Source organism: Halichoerus grypus, chromosome X, assembly GCF_964656455.1.
Source record: "Halichoerus grypus chromosome X, mHalGry1.hap1.1, whole genome shotgun sequence".
NCBI lineage: Eukaryota > Metazoa > Chordata > Mammalia > Carnivora > Phocidae > Halichoerus > Halichoerus grypus.
In genome coordinates this window covers 43748936-43773697 of record NC_135727.1, presented here as the reverse complement: position 1 = coordinate 43773697, position 24762 = coordinate 43748936, and the positions used below count along the sequence as shown (strand labels likewise).

General features: G+C 35.8%; 1 protein-coding gene across 2 annotated transcripts in view; it reads left to right on the top strand.

The window, feature by feature from the left end:
* FAM199X (family with sequence similarity 199, X-linked) overlaps positions 1–23341 on the top strand; it is a 29580-nt gene extending 6239 nt beyond the window's left edge. Inside the window, exons 2-6 of one of the 2 annotated variants that reach the window (XM_078064960.1) lie at positions 2536–2755; positions 12099–12248; positions 12498–12659; positions 15509–15646; positions 17076–23341. In XM_078064960.1, coding sequence (XP_077921086.1) covers positions 2536–2755; positions 12099–12248; positions 12498–12659; positions 15509–15646; positions 17076–17246 — 841 coding nt within the window. In that variant the 3' untranslated portion in view covers positions 17247–23341. Of the gene's footprint in view, positions 1–2535; positions 2756–12098; positions 12249–12497; positions 12660–15508; positions 15776–17075 lie in introns of both variants that reach the window. The other variant, XM_078064959.1, reaches the window with a different exon arrangement.
* Positions 23342–24762: the final 1421 nt, after the last annotated feature.

Genomic DNA, 24762 nt, shown 5'->3' with positions numbered 1-24762 from the left:
GTATTTTTTACCACTGTTAATTGAAAAAAAAAAAGAAAAAAGAGCAAAAGCTTCTAAGAATACCCAGAATCCTGTTAAATCTGTTAGAAAGTCATGGACCTAGAAAACTGAGAAACATACTGATTTTGCCCTACATTAAGAGCACAAAACCAAGCAAATTCCTGGCTTGTCAGTGATCTAACCATTAGGTTATTAAATCTAGCATAGTTTTTTGAAAAGGAAAGTCATTATTAGTCACGGAGGGAAACACATTTCTACTGAATTTTTGCAAGCTCAGAAAAAAGTTCTCATTAAAAAAAATTACCTAACAGCTTTTCCTACCACATAACACAGTACTTGGCCCATAGAAGATACTGTTTGTTGAGTGGGTGAATGAATAAAGATTGAAAAAGCTCACATGCAATTTGAAGACACAAAAGAAAAAACAGTTTGCCCAGAATATGGCATAGATAATGGTTTACTAAGTCTAGGAGAGTGATTGCGATTTTTTAGCTTTTATATTGTCTTATTGTACATCCAGAACAATTTGGTTAATTCTACTAGGTTTGTTGATTTTTTAAAAAATGAGGATACTGCCTGCCTAGTAAGCATGTGATGAAACTAGGTAATATTACAAGGTATTCTAAGATGTTAGATGAAGTTTAGATTTTTGCCTATTTATAAAAGCTTGTTGACATCTGTATTGATGGTTACTGAACCGTAATAGTTTAGAGAGTGTGTGTCTGTGTGTGTTTTGATCCTTTCAAATATTCTACATTTAGCTCAAAGGAAAAAGTGCCATAAAATTGTCAGATTGCCCAAATTTTGTATATCAAGAACTTTGAAATTAAGATTAATAATACAAAATAAGGGGGGAGTTAAAAAATGAAAAACATGGTTCAAGAAAAAAATGGGTTTAATGAATGATGAGAAACAACCTAATAATAGGTAAGGAACAGGCTTTTCTTCAGGAAGTCATTATTTCAGTATCTTACTAGTATCGGATATACTAAATCATTATCTTAAGGATTAATTCCCTAGGCTACTGCCTAAGCAATGAAGATTATCTTGTTAACAGTATGAAGCTAGTGGAAATTTACAAAAGAAAATAGATTTGTAGATTTCAAGAAAAAAGTAACCCTGCAACAAATACCACAGGCAAAATGTTAATATTCTTAATGCATCAAGAACTCATAGAATCAGTAAGGAAAACATTAACACATAGAAAAACACTAGAGCAAAATAGCTAATTAATATTTTAAAATTTGATCTTGGCAGTATTTGAAGAAATAAAAATTGATATAAAAAAATTTTTTTTTTCGGGACGCCTGGGTGGCTCAATTAAGCGTCTGCCTTCAGCTCAGGTCATGATCCAGGGTCCTGGGATCAAGTTCTGCGTTGGGCTCCTTGCTCAGTGGGGAGCCTGCTTCTCCCTCTGCCTGCCACTCCCCCTGCTTGTGCTCTTTCTCGCTCTCTCTGACAAATAAATAAAATCTTTAAAAGTTTTTTTTCCCCATCAGATAGGTCAAACTTTAAAAATGAAAATTCCAGGGGCGCCTGGGTGGCTCAGTCGTTAAGCGTCTGCCTTCTGCTCAGGTCATGGTCCCGGGATCCTGGGATCGAGCCCCTCATCAGGCTCCCTGCTCAGCGGGAAGCCTGCTTCTCCCTCTCCCACTCCCCCTGCTTGTGTTCCCTCTCTCGCTGTCTCTCTCTCTGTCAAATAAATAAATAAAATCTTAAAAAAAGAAAGAAAATTCCAGTGCTGTTAAGGTTGTGGTGAAATGAGCATGTTTTATATACTGCTTTGGGGAGTGTAAATTGGTGCAGCCTTTCAGAAAGTCATTTGACTAAGTATGATATGACCTTGAGAAGTGTTCATATTCTTTGACTTAGTACTTTCCTTTCAAGTAATCTATCTTGAAAGATTATGTATTTTGTTTTTGTTTTTTTAGTCTTTTATTAATTAAATTAAATTAATTATAAATTAAAAAGTCTCATGATCTATTTGACCTTCTTCCTTCAATAATACTTAGGCTGTTTCCATTTTTTTGGTATTACAAATAATACTGAGACGAACCTTTCTAATTATAATTATTTATCAAAATACATAAACCCTGCGATCATGACCTGAACCGAAGGCAGATGCTTAACTGACTGAGCCACCCAGGCAGCCCTAGATACAATTTTCTTTTAAAATATTTTTTTATAAAAAATTTCAGACAAATAGAAGAGTAAAGGGAATAGTGTAATGAGCGCCATATATCCATCACCCAGCTTCAACAATTATTCACATATGGCAATGTGTTTTATAGCATTACTCGTTCCTCAAACCCTTATTATTTTGTGAAAAATCCTAAATATATTTCATTTATAAATGTTTTAGTATACATCTTTAAAAGATAAGGGCTCTTTTGAAAATAATTACAGTATCATTGTCATACCTAAAAATATATTTACATTCTTCATAAGTGTCTTGAATGTATCTCCTATGAATATCTTAAAATTGTGTGGCTTCTGGAGTTCGTGTTGTGATTTCTTTTGTGTTGTGTTTTTAAGGTGGAACTTAACTTCTTGTGGAACAAGTGTTGCCAGCTCAGAATGCAGTGAGGAGCTATTTTCATCAGTTTCTGTTGGCGACCAAGATGATTGCTATTCACTGTTAGATGACCAAGACTTCACTTCTTTTGATTTATTCCCTGAGGGGAGTGTCTGCAGTGATGTCTCTTCTTCTATTAGCACATACTGGGATTGGTCAGATAGTGAGTTTGAATGGCAGGTAGGTTTGGTTTTTTTTTTCCCCCTTATATTACCATCATTACTCCATAAATAGAATAATGAATTTCTGTTTTGATATTTTCATCTCTGACAACATTAAGAATTAGATGGAATATGTATCCTTTATTTTTGCTGATGTACCATTTAGGCTTCTGATGCTACAGATACCTTTCTGTGGATTTTCATGTAATTTAATACTTGTATAATGTTCTCATTATTATATATTATCAGTACTTTTCTATGCATGAATCCAAGCAAATGTATTCTTCCTACATTATAGTAAATAGCCTTTGTGTCCTTACAGGCACAATATCCTTGCATCAGGGTTATGTTCTATATATCTAAGATCACAAACCACTGTTATCATAAAAACATAATTTTTGGTTCTGTTGTCAGAAATATAACAATTTCTCATTTTGTAATCTCTTCATATGTAGAGATGTTTTTTTGCCCTACAGTGTTTGTGTGTGTGTGTGTGTGTGTGTGTGTAGCATATATACCATGTAAAATGGCCTTGTGGCAAATTGTTTGGGAATTCTGCCATATAATGAGTGCAGTCTATCAGAAAATGTAAATCATGTTATTGCAATATCCATTTTCTGATTGTAAAAGACAGTAACATTTGAGGAAGCTTTCCTTGCATAAAGCAAATGTTATATTCAACAGATACTTGAGTGCCTGCTATGTTTGAAAGCCATCCAAATCTTTGAATTTATATTCCAAAAGAGGAATCAAATATTATTTTATTTCAAACATTTTCTTATTAAAATATGAAAACAGACCGGCATGAAGTTAAAAATAATTCTCCAAATCCCACTCTGCTGTGGTTACCATTGTAAGAGCTTGTGTAGATACAAGTACGTTTGCACAGTGTTAAAAACACACAAATGGGATCATACTTCAGCCACTGTTTGGCCCTTTGCTTTTTTTCAACTAATATCTCATTCTTTTCTATAGCTGTGTCATAATTTATTTAATCTGTTCCCTAATAATGGATATTTAGATTGGTTTCAGTTTTTTTTGTTATAAAAATGCGACACTTAAGAGTTTTTAAAGAGGAAAAAATAATCTAAAACCCCTCTTTTTATATTATTTCAGATGTTTCTATTTTATGTACAGTTGTAAATATGATTTGCATAAAAATTATAAAATATTTTCAGCTTTTAAAAATTGAGATAAAATTTGCCATTTTAATAATTTTAAAGTGTATAATTCAGTGATTTTTTATTCACAGTGTTGTACAGCCATCACAACTATCTAACTCAGGAACATTTCCATCACTTTAAAAAGAAATCCATACCTGTTAGCAGATAATCCCAATTCCCCCCTGCCGCCATCACCTGGCATCCACTAATCTACTTTTTCTATGGATGTGCCTTCCTGGACATTTCATAAAAATGTACTCATATGTGGCCTTTGTGTCTGGCTGCTTTTACTTGGCATGTTTTCAAGATTCATCCATGTTGTAGTGTGTGACAGTACTTCATTTCTGTCTTAGCTCAAGCTGCTATAACAAATACCATAGACTGGGTGGCTTAAACAACAAACATTTATTTCTCACAACTCTGGAGGCTGAAAGTCCTAGGTCAGAATGCCATCGTGGTCGGGTTCTGGTGAGGATCCTCTTCCTGGTTTGCATATGGCTGCCTTTTGCTTTATCTTCACATGGAGAAGGGAGAGAGAGCTGTGGTCTCTTCATCCCCTTATAATTATGGTTACCAACCCATCATGGGGGCTCTACCCTCATGTAAATGTAATTATCACCCAAAGCCCTACCCCCAGATCCTCCTAATTGGGGATTAGGGCTTCAAGATAGGGATTTGGTGGTGGTGGTGAAGGGAGGGTGCACACATTCAGCCCACACCAATTCCTTTTCATTCCTGAATAGATATGGACACATCACATTTTGTTTATCCATTCATCTGCTGATGGGTGGTTTCCAGTTTGGGGCTGTTATGAATATACTGCTGTGAACATTCAGATATAAGTTTTTATATGTATGTATCTTTTTTATTATTGAAGTATAGTTGACATATTATAGATGTATATTTGTAATTCCCTTGGGCACACACTTAGGAGTGGAATTGCTGGGTCATGTGATAACTTTATGTTTAACTTTTTGAGGAACTGCCAAAATGTTTTCCTAAGTGGCTGTACCATTTTACATTTCCACCAGCAATATATGAAACTTCTAATTTCTCCATATCCTTGCCAAACCTTGGTATTGTCTGTCTTTTTGATTATAACCATCCTACTGTGTGTAAAGGGGTATTTCATTTTGGTTTTAATTTGCATTTCCCTAATGACTAATGATGTTGAGCATCTTTTCATATGCTTACTTTTCATTGATTGGTATTCTTTTTTGGAAGAAGGTCTGTTCAAATCCTTTGCCCATTTTTAAATTGTATTGTCTTTTATTGTTGCATTGTAAGAGTTTTTTATATGTTATGGCTACTAGACCCTTATACATGACTTACAAAAGATCTTTCCCTTCCTGTGGGTTGTCTTTTTACTTGATACTGTCCTTTGACACACAAAAGGTTTTAATTTTAGTAAAGTTCAATTTATTTTTTTCTTTGAATACTGTGCTTATTATGTCATATTTTAAAAAACCATTGCTTAATCCAAGGTCATGCAGATTTTCACCTGTTTCCTTCTTAGAGTTTTACAGTTTAAGTTTTTACATCTAGTCTTTGATCCATTTTGAGTTCCTTTTTGTATATGGGATACAAATACAAATGTATAAGGGGTACAAATTCATTCTTTTGCATGTAGATATTCAGTTGTCCCAACACCATTTGTTGAAAAGACTATATTCTTTGCTTATTGAATGGTCTTGGTACCCTTGTGGAAATGAATTGGTCATAGATGTGTAGGTTTAGTTCTGGGCTGTCAATTCTATCCCATTAACATATATGTCTATCCTTATGCCAGTACCACACTGTTTTAATTGCTCTAGCTTTGTAGTAAAGTTTGAAATCAGGAAGCATGAGGTTCTTTGTTCTTCTTTATTAAGATTGTTTTGGCTATTGGGGATTCCTTCTGCAATTCCACATGAATTCTAGGATCAGGTCGTCCATTTCTGCAAAAAGGGCGGTTGGAATTTTGGTAGGGATTGCATTGAATCTGTTATTTTTGTGTCCAAGCCTTGTACTTCCTTGGTTCAGTTTATTTCCTACATATTTTATTCCTTTGATGCTGGTGAAAATGTAATTGTTTTCTTAATTTCATTTTTGCATTGTTTGTTGTTAGGGTATAGAAATAAAACTGATTTTTGTGTATTGATTTTGTATCCTACCACTTTGCTGAACTCATTTGTTGGCTTAAGTGATTATTTTTTTCTGTGTGGATTCTTTAGAGTTTCTATGTTTAAAATCTTGTCATCTGTGAATAGAGATAGGTTTTCTTCTTCCTTTCTAGTCTGGGTAGCTCTTTTTTTCCTTGCTTAATTGCCCTAGCTAGATCGCCAGTGCAGTGTTGAATAGAAGTTGCAAAAATGGGCATCCTTGTCTTTTCTGATCTTAAGAGAGAAGCTTTCAGTCTTTCACCATTGAGCATAATGGTAGCTGCAGGTTTTTCATAAATGCCCTTTATCATATTAAGGAATTTCCCTTCTCTTCCTAGTTTGTTCAGTGTTTTTATCTGAAAGAACTATTTAGATTTTGTCCAAATGCTTTTTCTGCCTTTATTGAGATGATCATGCAATTTTTTCACTTCATTCTATTAGTATGATGTACTACATTGATTTTTGTATGTTGTGATCCACCCTTGCATTCCTGGAATAAATCTGAATTGGTCATGGTACATATTCGTTTTAATATGCTGCTGGATTTCATTTTGCTGAGAATTTTTGCATCTGCATTCATAAGGGATATTGGTCTGTAGTTTTCTTGTGATATCTTTGTATTGCTTTGGCCTCATAGAATGGGTTAGGAAGTATTCCCTTCTCTTCTGGATAACATACTGTAATACAGTTTCCCATTTAACATATAAACTTTTTCATGATCTTCATAATGACTCTTTTAATGACTATATAATATTCCTGGTACTATTCCTGGTACTATAATATTCCTGGTGCCAGAACTTGTGAGACCATTCCTTTTACATCTGTTTCAAAATTTTTTCCACTATTGGTAACACAGCAGTAAACATCTTTGTGTGGGTACCTTTTTATTCTGTGCTTCATTTTTTAAGTGCACACTTTGTATTTAAAATCAGACTACTTGGGGCGCCTGGGTGGCTCAGTCCTTAAGCGTCTGCTTTCGGCTCAGGTCATGATCCCAGGGTCCTGGGATCGAGCCCCGCATCGGGCTCCCTGCTCCGTGGGAAGCCTGTTTCTCCCTCTCCCTCTCCCCCTGCTTGTGATCCTGCTCTCACTGTGTCTCTCTCTGTCAAATAAATAAATAAAATCTTTAAAAAAAAAAAAAATAATAAAAAAAATAAAATCAGACTACTATAAGGATTCTTAATAAAGTATAATTGGATGGAGTTCTGATAATGCTGAGAATTATTTTTTCTGATTATTTGATTTAGAGTTTTTATCCATAATGTTGCAAAGTGGCAGGCGTTTTTTAATTTTAATTGCTGACTTCACTAATTTCATGAGTAGAGTGGAAAACTATCCCCAAATACTCACTAAAAATGTACATGGCTGACTAGAACATTGGAACAAAAATGAGGCCTGCCTTAGCATTGTGTTTCCCCACTTCTGAAAGTGGAGTGTGGGTACTCTGTTACCATGGATGTTTGCTATTTAAATATTCTGAAAGGTTTAAAATGCTCTCTTCTCTTTGTGGGACCTTGTAATGATGAGCAGTAAATTATCCAAGAAGATAATTATAAATTATGTGTTGGGATTAATATAGATTAAAATCATTAACTATAACTTAAAAATTCCTGTTACCTCTGTTGTGATTAAAAACTACATTTGTTTAAATCTTTTTAACAGATGTTTCAGTTACTACTAAAGTAAATATAAAGGATTCATAGAATCTCTGGGAAGAGAAATACTAACTACTTGATAAGGCAGGGTTTTAACCTTACAGTAAAGTAGCATCAAAGCATTTTGCTTTTCTGATAGTCTTCTTTGCCTGCAGTCCTTTTATTATTAAAGCTATATTTGACTAGTGTTAGAGCTTGAGAAATTATTTTACTGTTGAGCAGGGAACCATAGAAAATTTAAAGAGTGAGTAATTCAGCTGTCACACTAGAAACCTAAAGGTGCAATTTGAAATTACACATCAGTTGTTACAGAAATGAGCTTACTCATAAAATTTTGCTGCATACTGCAGAAAATATGGCAGAGGTTTGATTTAATTCTCCCTACTTGTCACAGTTATTGATTATAATATAAATATACTAAATATTGTCCGTGAAAAATATGGAATAAGAATTATTAAGCATTTTTAGCTTGAGATATAAAATGGAAAATTGCTCGTCTAATAAATATACAGGAGCTCATACAGTTAATTCTGATGTACATCTGCAGCTCTAATCCCATATCTCCAATTGACTACTTGACATTTCCACTTGGATGACCTTATTATTTAATGTACCTATTATCTGATGCCAAGTCCTTGATCAGTAATGTAACTTCCAATTACAGTGTTTCCATGGGAAAAAAATAGACTCCGCTTTGTGACATGTCTTACAGTGTAGTGAAAAATGACTATTGCCATTTTGAAGGACATTTGCACTTGCTTCTTTCATTATCACTACAAACTTTCCATATTCCAAATTGCCTTCTTGTCTCATTCCAAACTACCTGCAAGGCAAGACAGCCCAGCATAGTTGAAAGCACCAGACTTGTGTCCCACTTTGGATACTGGCACTAGCCATATGACCCTCCCTAGACATTATTTTTCCTTATTTGTAAAATGAGGGTGTTGGACTAGAAGATCTATAATATTGCCTCAGGTCTCTTGCTATAAAAAATTGAGGTCTTTTAAGTGCATTACCCTGGATGGGTTGTATGACTGTGAAATGTGGCCAGTTTTCTTCTGGTTTCAACAAATGGTCATCTATCATCCATTCAGTTGTCAAACATCTGGCTGTCTCAGTCAGAAAAACATGTGACTCTTGATCCCAGAGTTGTGAGTTTGAGCACCATGTTGTGTGTAGAGATGACTTAAAAATAAAATCTTAAAAACAGCCTTGTGAATTGTTTTTCATTTGAAATTCTCCCTGTTTATTCCCATTTTTTCTTTGCATTTTTATCTTAGTCCAGGTCTAGATCAAATAAGAACTTCCTGTCTGATTGTAGTCTTTCCTCTCTGTTTTGTCCCTGTACTGCTTTTTAACTCATCTTCCCTCAAGACTAGTTTCATCAAGTTACTTCTACTTAGAAAATGTTACTGGCCTACTTCTGCATATCATATAACAGCTTGTTCATCCATTGAGCTTTCAATTCCATAGCACTGATTTTCTGTTGTTTTTTTTTAAGATTTTATTTATTTGAGAGAGAGAGAGTGAGAGAGAGCATGAGAGTGGGGTGAGGGGCAGAGGGAAAAGCAGACTCCCCACTGAGCAGGGAGCCCAGACGCAGGGCTCGATCCCAGGACCCTGGGATCATGACCTGAGCTGAAGGCAGACGCTTAACCAACTGAGCCACCCAGATGCCCCTGATTTCCTTTTTAATTATATTAGTCTCCTTATCCTCATCCTATTTTTTTTTTTAATCTGTGGTTTTACCAAGTTGTTCTTTTTTTTTTTTTTTTTTTTTTTTATTTGACAGAGCACAAGCAGAGGGAGAGAGAGGGAGAAGCAGGCTCCCTGCTGAGCAAGGAGTCCGATGCGGGACTCGATCCCAGGACCCTGGGATCATGACCTGGGCCGAAGGCAGTTGCTTAACTGACTGAGCCACCCAGGCGTCCCCCAAGTTGTTCTTCTTACTTGAATGCCTTCTCCTTTTCCCCATTCTGTGATTCTGAGAGTACCTTGTGAAACTTCACCCACTTTAGCAGCATGTAGCATTCTCTGATGGCTTATGCTACCTTTTATAAGGGTACAAAACCATGGAAAGAGATGGAAAAAGGAAGACACATTTGTTTATTGAGGGTTGCCTTGTGCCAGGCCTATCACCTCATGTAAATTTCTCAACAATCCTTTGAGATGGGTGGCATTAACCATAACTCTGGGGCTCAAAGAAGCAAACTAACCTCCGCAAGATCACGTGGCTAGTGAGCAGCAGAACTGGGATTTGAACTCTGGCATCTTTTTACTTCTCCCTGAAAAAAAAAATAGCTGAAGAACCACTAGTTGCCTTCTTTATCCCACCCTCCACCCCCCACCCCCAGCAAACACATAAATAGAACCAAAGGCACAAATTTAAGTGCTTAACATATAGTCTGTTACCTAGCAGATATTCACTAAAGATTTAGATGGAAATTGTTCTTAAATTTTGAGAGTATACATATTTTGATAGTTCCTTTACCTAATACATCAAAGGAGCTTGAAGTAGGGGAGGCCTTTCATCCGATAAGGACTGTTTCATTTCGTTTTAGGAACCCCAGGGAGATCTTTAATGTAGTAGTGTTGTGATTTGAAGTCTTTCAAAGGGAAAATAGCAAAACATTTTCTTTTTTGACATTAAAGACTGAAAAAATGGCCTTCATCTATGCATTCAGCAATCATTCTTTCATGACACTGACTAGGTAACATCAAAGCTAAGGGTGAATGAACAATTCAAGCAGTGTTAATTAATGAGATTTTAACGGAAGTCATACAAATTGTTGGTAGTCATTTATGTACTTGGACTCATCAGTGACTGTTAAAATGAAAATGTGGTTTTTAACAGTAGTAGGTAACTTAGACAATTTCATTCTAAGCATCATGGTCACCTTGCATGGTGATCAACCCCATTTTTGTATCTTCGTTTATCTCTTCTGTGCAGCTGACTCCCCATTGCCTGTCCCCTTGTAGCTCTCCTAAGCTTTAATCCTGCAGCTTTAACTCACTGCTAGATATTTCTATTGATGACCTATCATTTCAAACCTAGCATTTGTCATTTGCTATTTTGTATAATTGTATTTTTGTGTTATTATCTTCCCCAGTAGAGTATAAAGTTTTTGTATAAGGACCATGACTTAAAATCCTTTGAATCCCCTGTACCTATTAGAGTGCTCCAGGTATAGTAGGAGGCCAGATGTGTGTGATTGCAATAATCTTCGTGGCAAAAGTAGCTTTTCTCTTTTGGTAACCTCAAAAGCCTGGTAATCTTCCAGAGTTCAGATGCAATTGCAAAGGACAACAACAACAAAAAGGTGATATTTTGTACCTTGTAAAAATGAAAGCATTATCTTTGAAAATTACGTACTCCTTGTAGAAGAAATTATCTTTCTGGTGAATGACTTAAATTTATTTATTTGTTTATTTTTAAAAGTTTATTTATTTAAGTATCTCTCTACACCCAATGTGGGACTCAAACTCATGACCCCAAGATCAAATGTTGCATGTTCTTCCAACTGAGCCAGCCAGGTGTCCCTAAACACATTTATTTAAAATTAAAACCATTCTGACTTTTGGAGGTGATATATTTATTACCCTGATTGTGGTGATGGTTTCATGGGCATATGCTTATGTCCAAAGTCCTCAAATTATATGTATTAGATATGTACTGTTCTTTGTATCACTTATGACTCAAGATAGCTGTTAAAAAATGAAATCCATTCTATTTTTATTAGGCAGTATAAAATTATAGCACATTTTTTTTTGGTGTGCATCTCACTTTAAAATGATTTTCTGTGTATTAGGCTTGCTTGCTTTTCTCCTTTGTCTACACATTGTCTCAGTATTTTTCTAATTTTTCTTTTATAATGCTTCTAATTTTTAAAGTGTTTTGCTCTATATTAACAGCATATTTTAAATTATTTTAATTGCCTTGTTGTTAATACTGACTTGAGCACAAGGACCATGGCTTATTTGTCTTATATTGACGGTATGTCCAGCATAGTGTTAGGCAAACAGCCAGGTAATGGCAGATCAGTCCTGTCTCCTGAGATGGAGACCAGTGTTCCTTTTTCATCACGCTGTGTGAGCCCTAGCCTACATTCACACTGTGAATTAAAAACCCTAATGATGATTGACTCTTAAGTTAGCATTTTATTAACAAGTCTTGATTATGATTTTCAGCTTTTGGAAAGTATCTCATTGAGTAAGTGACTGTATACAAAGAATATGTTGATGTTGCTGCTTTGTCTAAAATAGGAGTGATTCAGAATTAATGTCTTCTCATTCTGTATTTGTCATTAAAAAGTAATTTTTAATCAATATGAAATATGTTGTGGTATTTAAAATGTATTTTTGAAAAATTTTGCTTTTCCTACCCCCTTCTTATTTTTATAAAGTTACCAGGCAGTGACATTGCCAGTGGGAGTGATGTACTTTCTGATGTCATACCCAGTATTCCCAGTTCACCTTGCCTGCTTCCTAAAAAGAAAAATAAGCACCGGAATTTAGATGAACTTCCTTGGAGTGCAATGACAAACGATGAGCAGGTAGGGATTTTGACGTTCTTAATTGAAAGCATATACGTAGAGACTATGTGAAACTCAGTGTATTGCCTGTTTAAAGCTACTGGGTAAATGTGGATTGCTTAGTAAAATCTGAGTGGGAGCTTTAACTGTTTTGCAGGGAACACCTATCATGTTAAGTGCTTTTGATATTTGAAACACATTATAAATGACACAATAAAATATCAGAGGTTTTGGCATTGATCTTGTTTATTATAATTTTTTATCACATAGGTGGAATATATTGAGTATCTGAGTCGTAAAGTCAGTACGGAGATGGGTCTTCGGGAGCAACTTGATATTATAAAAATAATTGATCCTTCTGCTCAAATTTCCCCTACAGACAGTGAGTTTATTATTGAACTTAACTGTCTCACAGATGAAAAACTGAAGCAGGTATGTAAAGAAAATACAGATTGTACAGCTATGAAGAAAACCATTATTTTATAGTATGTAGACTTGAATAATCATATTTTAAAATACACAAATAATTAAGGTCCAAATCACTGCTCTGAAATGTAATATTAGAAAAAATGATGGCAGTATTTGAGAGCACATGGTTGTAAGGTTTTAGGTACATCTCACCTGGCAGTGCCTTTCTGGGATCATGTGGATCTAGAACCTCCTGTTTAGTTGTGTAGGCTTTGCAACTTAATTTTACCACTTAAGGGGTGGTTATGCTGTTTGTTTATTCTAACTCACCTTAAAAAAGAGTAATTGACAGAATCAAAATACTGATTATTGAGGGCTATCTATACTTGAGTGAACATCTGAATTGGGGGATTTGAGTAGTCTTATGGAGTAATTGAGCCTGGCTAGGGTAAAATGTAATTTTCCTTCTGCTATTCTGAAATACACATTTCTGGTATCTTCTAAATAGTCTGTACTGCTCTATTTTTTTTTTTTTTTTTTCGGTACATAGTTGAATGAATACTTATGTTCTCTTTTCATTTTTTAAGGTTTTTTTTTTTTGCCTTTATCATCACTTTTAAAATTTTTTTTATTTCACTATTTCTCTCAACAGACATACTATAATTTTCTACATTCCAGCTCATTTTTCATTAGTATTGAAATTGTGCCTTGCATTTGAAGACAGGTACCATGGGCCCCTAGCTAAGATTTAGGAAACACCCTAATCTTAGATATAATCAGCAACTCACTTAGGGCGCCTGGGTGGCTCAGTTGGTTAAGCGACTGCCTTCGGCTCAGGTCATGATCCTGGAGTCCCTGGATCGAGTCCCGCATCGGGCTCCCTGCTCAGCAAGGAGCCTGCTTCTCCCTCTGACCCTCCCCCCTCTCATGTGCTCTCTCTCTCTCATTCTCTCTGTCTCAAATAAATAAAAAAAAAAAAAAAAATCTTTAAAATCAGCAACTCACTTAAATCATATTAAGACCTTTAAAAAATGCCTAATCTGATGTATTTTATTGTTAATTTCTCTGAGTGTTATTTTCTTTTTTTTTTTAAGACTTTATTTGAGAGAGAGAGAGAGAGTAAGCCGTGGGAGGGGCAGAGGGAGAAAGAGAAACCAGCAGACCACCTGCTCAGTGCAGAGCCCAACTCGGGGCTTGATATCATGACCCTGAGATCACGACCTGAGCTGAAACCAAGAGTTGGACACTTAACGGACTATGCCACCCAGGCTCCCCTAAGTGTTATTTTCTTATAATCCTAAATTCTGGAGGCTCGTAGCCTCCCATTTGCTGATTATATTTTATATGTTTTTTTAAATTTTTTTTTAAGGGCGCCTGGGTGGCTCAGTTGGTTAAGCGACTGCCTTCGGCTCAGGTCATGATCCTGGAGTCCCGGGATCGAGTCCCGCATCGGGCTCCCTGCTCTGCAGGGAGTCTGCTCCTCCCTCTGACCCTCCCCCCTCTCATGTGCTCTCTCTCTCAAATAAATAAATAAAATCTTTAAAAAAAAAAAAAAATAAATAAATAAATTTTTTTTTAAGATTCTATTTATTTATTTGACAGAGAGAGAGAGAGAGACAGTGAGAGAGGGAGCACAAGCAGGGGGAGTGGGAAGGGGAGAAGCAGGCCTCCCGTGGAGCAGGGAGCCTGATGTGGGACTCGATCCCAGTACCCTGGGATCATGACCTGGGCTGAAGGCAGATGCTTAATGACTGAGCCACCCAGGCATCCCTGTTCATCTGTTTTCTGTCTTAAATTCCACATAAGAGTGAAATCATACAGTATTTGTCTTTCACTGACTATTTTGCTTAGCATAATACACTCTAGCTCCATCCACATGGTGGCAAATGGCAAGATTTCATCCTTTTTGATGGCTGAGTAATATTCTATTATATATATACATACCCCATCTTCTTTATCCATTCATCAGTTGATGGACATTTGGGCTCTTTCCGTAATTTGGCTGTTGTTGATAATGCTGGTATAAACATGGGGGGGAGCATGTATCTCTTCGAATTAGTATTTTTGTATTCTCACAATACCTAGTGGTGCAATTGCTGGATCATGGGGTAGCTCTATTTTTAGCCTTTTGCAGAGCCTCCATACTGTTCTCCAGAGTGGCTGCATCAGTTTGCATTCCCACCAACAGTGCAGGAGGGTTCCCCTTTCTCCGTATCCTCACCAACACTTGGTGTTTCTTGTGTTGTTGATTTTAGCCATTCTGACAGGTGTGAGGTGGTATCTCATTGTAGTTTTTTTTTTTTAAGATTTTTATTTGAGGGAGAGAGTGAGCGGAGGAGAGAGAGAGAACATGAGTGGTGGGGGGGGCAGGAGGAGCAGAGGAAGATGCAGACTCCCCGTTGAGCAGGGAGCCTGATGGATTGGATGCGGGGCTCCATCCCAAGCCTCCAGGATCATGACCTGAGCCGAAGGCAGATGCTTAATGATTGAGCCACCCAGGCGCCCCTCATTATAGTTTTGATTTGCATTCCCCTGATGATGAGTACATTTGTAGCACTTCTGATAATGTCTTTCATTATGTACAATGTTCTTTTTGCCAGTATTTTGAGGGAGCATGTCAAAGAACGACACTGGGGCGCCTGGGTGGCTCAGTTGGTTAAGCGACTGCCTTCAGCTCAGGTCGTGATCCTGGAGTCCCGGGATCGAGTCCCACATCGGGCTCCCTGCTCAGCAGGGGGTCTGCTTCTCCCTCTGACCCTCTTCCCTCTCGTGCTCTCTGTCTCTCATTCTCTCTCAAATAAATAAATAAAAAATCTTTAAAAAAAAAAAAAAAAAAGAACGACACTGACCAGTTTTTGTCTGTGTGTTCCAAGGTCAGAAACTATATCAAGGAGCATAGCCCTCGCCAACGGCCTGCAAGAGAGGCCTGGAAGAGAAGCAACTTTAGTTGCGCAAGCACCAGTGGAGTGAGCGGGGCCAGTGCCAGCGCCAGCAGCAGCAGTGCCAGCATGGTCAGTTCTGCAAGCAGCAGTGGGTCCAGTGTTGGAAACTCTGCTTCAAACTCCAGTGCCAACATGAGTCGAGCACACAGTGACAGCAACTTGTCTGCAAGTGCAGCAGAGCGGATTCGGGATTCAAAAGTAAAATGTCTAATCAATACAAAACTTTACCTTTCAATATTAACATTAGTACTCCTTCATATAAATATCTTGAAGAGTTCAAATCACCTTGCTCTCTAGATGCCTGTGGATTTTGGCTTTAAGTGAACAAGCAGGATACTCTGCTGTTGAGTAAAGCCCTTTAGGCTGAGTGCTTTGAAATACTGTTTTGACCCACAGCCATATCACATTCAATTTTATCTGATTTTTGTGTCTGTTTTAAGTAAGATAAATTGATGGAAATAGTGAGTCTCAGGATTGCAGTATTGACTGCAACTCACTACTGAGCAGATCTCACTATGTTGCTGATGTTGCTGTCTATTAGCTCCTAAGAATGTTCTGCATGTCTTGTGTGTGTGTGTATTAAATGTTTTCTTAATGTTTTAATCTTGAATGTTCTTAGATCTTTTAAAAATATAATAACACCTTCTCTAATTTCTGTCTATTCACAGCTGAAGAATTCTTTGTAATACTTTTGGGCACATAAAAAAAATAGGGAGGTGTAAGTGTATTTAGAATGGTTTTGTGATGCTTAGGTAAGTTCGGTTCCTTGCAGTGGTGACAGTTTGGAGCCAACTTAAGGAAGAGAAGGGTATCTCTATAACTCTTTGGGAACCCAGTGGGTGACTAGAAGATAGACAGTGATTCCTTCCCTGGCTCTTACCAAAGTAGCAGAAACATAGCCAGCTTTGTTGGTTGCCTGGGGATTCCTCTGGATATGTGGTCATTCCTTTTTTGCATCAGTTCACCAGTGACAAGGAATGGGAGTACCCACTGGGTTTCTAATGGGCTTTTAAGATGGTATTTGCCTAATATGGAAAAGACATGATTCTCTCCCAGCCATTGTAAAATCGCTTCTGCTTTTGGATAAAAGACACCTTAAAAGCATAAGCATTAGAGATTTTGGCAATGTTCTCTACATTGGTATTCAGTATTGTTTATTATGTGTTCACTCCGCAGTGACACCAATGTACCTTAATCTGGTAAAAAAAAAAAAAAAAAAAAAAAAGAGGCTTTGAAATGACTGATTATCCATAACTAGGCAAAATGATCGGGTTTCAATTCTTCCTAAGATTCACTGGTCAAATACCATAAAAATAGGATCTTGAAGAATCATTTTCAAGTCTAAGCCAGTGGCTCACTTACTGGAACCAGGATCGTACTGCAGAGGAATTTGAACATCTCCAGAGATTCTGAAAATATAGAATTTGATCCATAAAGTATTCTGGGGTGGATATGCCAGAACTGAACCTTACTGATTTAGAAATTTGTATTTTGACAGAAGCGATCCAAGCAGCGGAAGTTACAGCAGAAGGCTTTACGCAAGAGGCAGCTGAAAGAACAGAGGCAGGCTCGGAAGGAGAGGCTCAGTGGGCTCTTCCTTAATGAAGAAGTGCTGTCCTTGAAAGTGACTGAGGAGGACCACGAAGCAGATGTAGATGTTTTGATGTAATAAGGGTGAATTTATCAGCATTCTTTCTAAGCATTTAAGTATTCTGTCCTTTTATTTGTTTACATGCATCTTGACCAAACTTTTGGTTAGGGCTGTGCTGATGTACCATTAATTTAGGCCAGTGGTTCTCAGCAGGTGGTCCCCGGACCAGCAGCTTCAGCATCACCTGAGAAGTTGTTAGAAATGCATACTACCAGGCCCCATTCCAGATCCAGTGAATCAGAAACCCTGGAGGAGGGGCCCAGCATTGTGTTTTAACAAGCACCAGGTTATTCTGCTGCACGCAGCTCTTGTTTTAAGAACCACTAATTTAGTAAATGTTTTGACTATTTAGACTTTAGGGTGGTTTAAGTGGGCTTTTTCAAGAATTAGTACTTTTACAGTTTAGAGGATTTCAAGGTACTGCTGACAAGTAGTTTATTATGTCAGTATAGGTACATACATAGCGATCATAATTCAGTTTCCTTTTTAATGTTACAGTTCCTTAGTTTGCTTTTTCTAAAGGGCCATAGTATAATTCTCAATTCCTAGTGAAAATCCTTTTTTGAGGTTGTGGGGGTGGGGTGTGGATTGCTGTTTACAATAGTGCCTTCATTAGGTTTGGTTCTGTTTTCATTTGTTATTAATTTAAAGGTGTAATAACAGGCCCTAATGTCTTTCCTGTTAGGTTTGTTTTTCACTTTATGTAAATTCAGAATCCTTTTGTAAGTGAGGACTACTGAGGAAATAATGTTACTAGTAGCTGAACTTTAGACTTGATGCTATATTGATTAATATTCAAATGGAGAAAGCAATTAAGCAAAACAACCGATTCTGCTTTTCCACTGCTTTTTGAAATTTTAGGCTGTGAAGCTGTCTCAAAGGCAAAAACTATGTCTTAAGTTCTTTTTGTAGGTCATTTTTTTTTTCCAGCACAGCTCTAATTTTTAAATATTTGGTATAACAGCTTCTGGCATGTGAACAGGTTAATGTTCAAAGTTAACTAAAGAAAACCCTTACAGTTCTCCTAAACTTCTCTATAAATCACTAGAAATACACAGAACAGTGAGATGTAGAAAAAAACCATAGCTTGTTGGCTGTTAATAGAAGTCTAATTTTAGATGTGAAATCATGGAGTTTCTTTAAATGTTTTCATGGAGAGTTTGTTATCATGAACATTAGGAGTAGTGTAATTCCTTTTCTTCTACCACATGTCTTTAAGCATTCACGTGGGTTAAAGAAGATGGAAACTGATACTACTGACAATCAAGCTGCTGACTTTCATAATTTTCTTTTTATTGTGGATAACTTGGGAGGTAATCATGATTCTGTAGAAGGAGTTGTAATCAATGTTTTTTTAAACTCTAGAGTCAGAGGTTGATAGGATTTTTACTTTTTTTAACTTTATCATATCAAGTGACTCGTTAAGAAAGAGATAGACTTAAATTCTTAATTCTCAGTTGATATAAAGGCTTAACCTTGGCTTACAATCATGTGTTTTGAAAACTTGATATTATTTTAGTTCCTTGAAGGTTAAAGAATTGAAACTGAGGATAAAAATTGATGTATTGCAGCTTTGCTGAGGTCTGTGGTATGGTAGATTATGAAGACTACTAAATTCATACTTAAAAATTTTACCTAAAATGAAAGTATGTGTATATGGTTATCAATTGGATTACTCCCTCTGACTTTCCTCTTACCCTTTCTTTGATGCTCCTAACCACCTTTAGAGGGCCCAAAGAGAGCTTGGGGTTAAACCCCAGAATACTTTGAGGAAGGTGACCCTCATTGTGTTTTCCCTTCCAAGTATAGGAGGAGTAAAAGGAGAGAAGAGCAAATAAAGCTGAATTTTCTACCTGCTCTTAGCAAAAGCAAAATCCCAGAGAATGACTTGTCTGTTCTCTTTACCTACTCTTCCAGGAAAACAGGCCACTTTTGGAGACCATAGAGCAGCATTTATCTGTTAAATACTTGGAAACAATTGACAATGACCAGTAAAAGAAAGTCCTAACAGGGTCATGATAAAGTAAGACCAATTTTTCCACTCTCCCAACAATCACAGTCTTATTACCTTAGATTTAACTTAAGTCACTATTAAACAAGTTTACCAAAGCACCACAAAGCCAGTTTTAAAAGTTTATAAAGATTTGAGTGTTTATAGTAAAGTATGCCATGAAATTTTGTGTAAATCTGGATGCACTGTCTTTACAGTACTAAAATTAGAGATTGCCCATAAAGTTGGTTTAGAGGAGATTGAAAGTAATTCCTCTAATTAAAAGAAAAAAAATTAAAACAACTTGGGTTTGCTTGTGATGTGGAAGAGGGAGATTACAAAGTCTTTCTCCATCTCTCCCACCATAAAAAAAAAAAAAAAAAAAAAAAAAAACAGTAAAAGACAAAAAGTTCTCTTGTTTTTGTTAATGTGCTATACTGTGTTTTTTCTGTTTTAATATCTCATGTAGATAATTCAAGTTGGAATTCTTTCTTTCTTGGAATAAGTAATAATTTATTCAGTCTGGTATATCTCTGAGTTTAAGACAAATCCAACTCAGTATTTTTTCTTTTTAAATATAAATCTAAGCTAACCAATTAATAAAAACGTGAGACTTATTTGCTCCAGTGTCAGTTGTCATCTGTAGAGAATAGACACTGGAGCAAATAAGTTTCTTCCCCCCTTTAAACATAACCTTTGTTTAACTTAGGGCATGATCAAGTTCCCTCAGATTTTTCAAAAAACATTTTATTAGAGATCTTTATGTAAGTTTAATTATATCTCAATAAAACTGGAAAAAAAGGAGCTCTTGTAGAAGTCTGTCAGTGCCCACCACATGTATGAACTTTGAGTTAAACAAAATGGCATGTCTTTTTCTACAGTTTTACAGCTGAATTAAAGTATGGCAAAGTAGTATAATGTTTAGTGGACTATAAAGAGCGAATTCATTCTGCCCTAACAAGAACATAGAATAAAATAATGCTTTTTTTCATGAGAGAGACTTGTCTCATTTTTTCTTAGGCTGGGGCAGTTTTGTCCATTTAACTATAGATAGGTATTGCTGAATTAATCCCAGAAACTGACTTGTAATTTAATGACTTTATGAATTGGGTGGAGACCTCATTTTATTTAGCTCCTAAAAGTGTTAATTCCCTCTTAAAGGAAAAATTCCTAGAAACTACTGTATAAAGGTATCCAGATTCTGATGAGCTTTAAAAATTGTGAAATTTACCATATATCTTCATATTTAAGCCAAAAATGTTAGTACTTGACAAATATAGAAGTCTTGTTTCCAGATTCTGTAGCAGAGACTTTTGTTCATGGCTTACTTTATAGCCTCATGTGCCTTAAAGGTGAACTCTGTACTTTTTCTCAATATCAGGCTTTTTCAAACTCAAAAAGCATCTAAATATTGTAATTTGTTTTATAAAATCCCCATGCTGTTGGATATCAGTAAGCAAAAACATTAAATTGAACCAATCAGTGGTAATAGTGTATAACAAAACAGTGACCTTTCAGATCTTAAATTTCATTATATAACTTCATTTTTGGCCCAGCTAGGTCACTGAAGAACACTGAAAGTTACCTTAAGTAGAGCTTAATGTATTCTCTCATTTTTTCCTCTGAAAAAGGTCATAAGCCAGAATGCTTTTTTAATGCCAGGTAATTCTTAGTATCTGGAAAGATAATTTTCAAGACAAAAGTACGTCAAGAACAGAGATTATATAGCAGCTTGATTCTCTTGTTAGAACTATAGGGATTCTTTGCATTCATTTGTGTAATAGCTGGAACACTCCCCTCCCCTTTAACAGATTACCTGTTAGCTCTTCTATCTTCAAGAAATGTTTGCTTAGAATTGGGAGGGGGTTACTCTAAGTCAGTTTATAGTTTGAGACAGTTGATAGGAAAATTCCCAGTTGTATTTCAAATATGGTATTGGTGTTGAGCACACTGACATTCAACATGTCTAAACTTAGAGGTAAATCTAATCCTGAAAAGGACTGTTAGTTAGAAAATAAGTATTTGTATACACATGTATTGTGGTAACTTTGGATTCATTTTAAGTCTGACAAAGTAAGATAAATTCTATCTTTACAATGAAATTATGTTAAGTGGGTGAGAAACATCTGAGATATTTAGACCTAGGCATGTCTGTCAGCATAGTATCTGGAACATAGCTCCTTAGAATTCTAGCTTAATTCTCATTTCTTTGGAAAATAATTTACTTATTCCAAAGGCTTAGAAGGAACCCTGAAAATTCCTCTAATTTACTGGCTATTAATAGAGTACAGAAGTTGCATGCTATAGCTGCAGATCTAAGTTGACTCACTAAAATTGTATTTTCATATTTTTTCTAATATTAAAATTATTTATTTTAAGCCCCCCTCACAATTTTATTTTAAATTAAAGTTATTAATGTTCTAACCTAGATCACATGATGGTAAGTTAATTTTTAATTTGATATTCATACTGAACTCTGAAAAACTGGTTTAGTCTTCTCTGATTTCAATATATAGTATTTTTTCTTTATTGTCAGGTTTGTTACATCTTTGTGGTCAGTGGAACCTGTGGAAATCTGTGTTCTTTTTTTGTGGTGAGGGCTAGGGGTAGAAAAGAGGAGAATTGCTCTAATTATACATATGCATTTTGACTATATAAAGGTAGTTGTAGAATTAATATGTATAAATGACAAGTTAACACTTACCTACTCTGACTTGTTCTAAGGAACAGTGGCCTGAAGCCATGGCTTGTTTTTTGGAGCTGCTTGCTCTTCAATAGTAGCTGACCAATTGGATTTAAGTTTGGACTTTGGGGTTAGGTTATCTAGCTGAGGCTTTTAGGAATGGATCAGACTATGTCTGTTCCTGTAGTGGATCAATTTAATTTCCTCTTTGAGTACTCTAATTTAGGTATGGTTATTATCCATTCTAAATCTTTGTGTTGGGAGTTTAATAGGACTATTGTCAAAAGCTATTAAAGATAAACACAAGTATATATAAAACATTTCATTTCACGGATGATTAAAAATTTCACTTTTTTTCAGTTTCAGAGGTTAGTTATGTAGCATCAATATCATAACCAAAGCAAGTAGGAAGTTGACTGGTTTGGAGAATCTTCAAGTAGTCTTAAATACTGTAATGTATCAGATTGTTAACCAGGATTTTTTTCCTGTATTTCTGCTAAATGTATTACTATATTAATGCACTTTTGTATATATAACTGTCTTCTGTACATTCTGTACTTACTACAGTGTATATAAAAGTTGTTTTTCCTGAAAGCTGTAAGGGAAAGACAATAGCTGTAACACAGGTCGTTTCTATTTTGAGTTCCTTCTTGTACTTGAAAGTAGTAGTTCTGTAGTTAAATCTGAATGTGTATGTATGGTTGTAATTAAAACTGGCAATGTGGCAGAGCTGTCTTTTGAAGCTGAATATCAGACTGAACAGTGTGTTGTTTTGGGTATTAAAATCTCTTGTAATATTTTAATTGTTTCTTTTGATGTACAGTGAGTTTTTACAAACCCCACTGCTGCTTACTACTTTATACTTCATAATTCACTCCTTTACATGTTCCATCCCAGCACATTTATCAACAGAGAAGAATTAGGTCTCCTCTCTTTTGCTCACAGTTTGGTTAAGGCTCCATAAACTTTAGTTTTGCTGAAAGCCACGATTTCCTTTGGCAAATCATTTTTTCTGGAGAGATCAGATTTCTAGAGAGATAGCATTCATAGCAAGTGAAAATTCGGTCTAACTTTTGTTTACAAAAAATCATATCTGTTTTCCTTATATATTAATCTAGAGTCTTTAGGTTATAATTATATAAAAGAAATGTCTGTGAGCAGTTTTATATAGTTTCAGAAGCAACTCAACTTTCAACAGCAACTTTATCTCTTGCCACTAGAGGGAGGTGTGTGGTTGCTCTCCTTCTGAAAATGTCTTAGCTGCTTTTCTTTTGTTTTTAATTTCAGAGGTTGAAATCAACCTCATTTTCAAAATTCCTTTTGTGATATTAAATACTTTCATTGATTATTGGAAGGTAAGTTAATTGAGCTTGTTTAATAAAGCAAATCTTACGCTTTTCTGTAATCTTCAATTTTTAATAAATGTGAGTTAGCTATTAAGTGAAACGTGTGTGTGTATTTTTCTTCTCTTAGGTACTTTAGAACTGTACTGTCCACTGTGGTAGCCATTAGCCATATGTGGCTATTTAAATGAATTAAAATTTAAAATTTAGTTCCTTGGTCCCATTAGCAATACTTCAAGTGCCCAGTAGCCACATATGGCAAGAGGCTACCATATTGGAAACCCCAGGATACAGAACACCTCCACCATCACAGGAAGTGTCTACTGGACAGAGGAAGTTCTACTAGAGATTTGATGGTTTATATAGTGCCCACTGTCATCATCTTACCGGTGAACAGTAATCAGTGATTCAAAATTGCTGCCCACAGTTAACTGTTGTAGGTGATTTGTGTAAGGGGGGGAGCAAGCTGGGCTTCATTTTTCTACTTAATTAAAGCCACTACCAAAGTTGGGACTTGGTGGTTTAATAGAGAAATTTCTCAAATACTGAGTATTTCACTTGACTGTGAATAAGATTTCTTAAAGACTCCATTTTTCCAAAACTGCTTAGAGTGTTTCTTTGTTCTTGTGATGTGAGAGCCTTAACAGGGTCACTGTGTTGGGACTGATAATCCTCTGCCCTCTCCCAATCAGTTTGAATCTCATGGTTAAGTGGTATTTTTATATTACATTATCTGTGTTTCTTAGTAATAGGTTGATAGATACTAGATTTAGGTACAATGTTATTTCCCTTTGTAAAGGGTAAATAACATTTTTAACATTTCAGTTTATTCATTTGGTTGCCAGGATCTCATTGTATGCCTTTTCTTTTTAAAAGCAGCAGATGACTGAATTTATATATTTTCAGGTTTGTCTTATAAAGATTGTCAAGTAACACAGTAAAATGAATCCCCACATACCCATATCTACTTCCACTCTTCTCTCATGGCCAATCTTGTTTCTTTTAACCTCTACCCCCAGACACCTTACCTGAACTCCCAATGATGCTCAGGCTAACCCCAGATGATATTTCATTTTTAAATGTTTCAGTATCAGATTTTTAAAAGATAAGGACACTCCTATTTTATATATAAATATGGCCATATACCTCCACAAATAAAAATAATTCCTTAATATCAAATATCTGGTTTACTTGATTGAAATCAAAACCGTAACTTTAATTTCAAAATCATTCTGCATTTTGTTAGCACTAAGGTATAAGAATAATTTTTGTTATTGCTTGGGTAAGTCCTGACAGTATATCTTCACATTTTTATTGAAAGTGAGATATCTATTGCTTTTAGATAAAAACCCAGCTGTTTTCCTTACTATTTTGGTAAGCCATGAAATAATTTGGGTAGCAGGAAGGGAGGGAAGTAACTGTTAAAGATGAGTTGAACAGTTATTTTCTGTCTCACCTACCTTTGAGTTCAAGAATGCTCTTTGTTAGCCAAAATTGGCACACATGGTAAAGATCTGA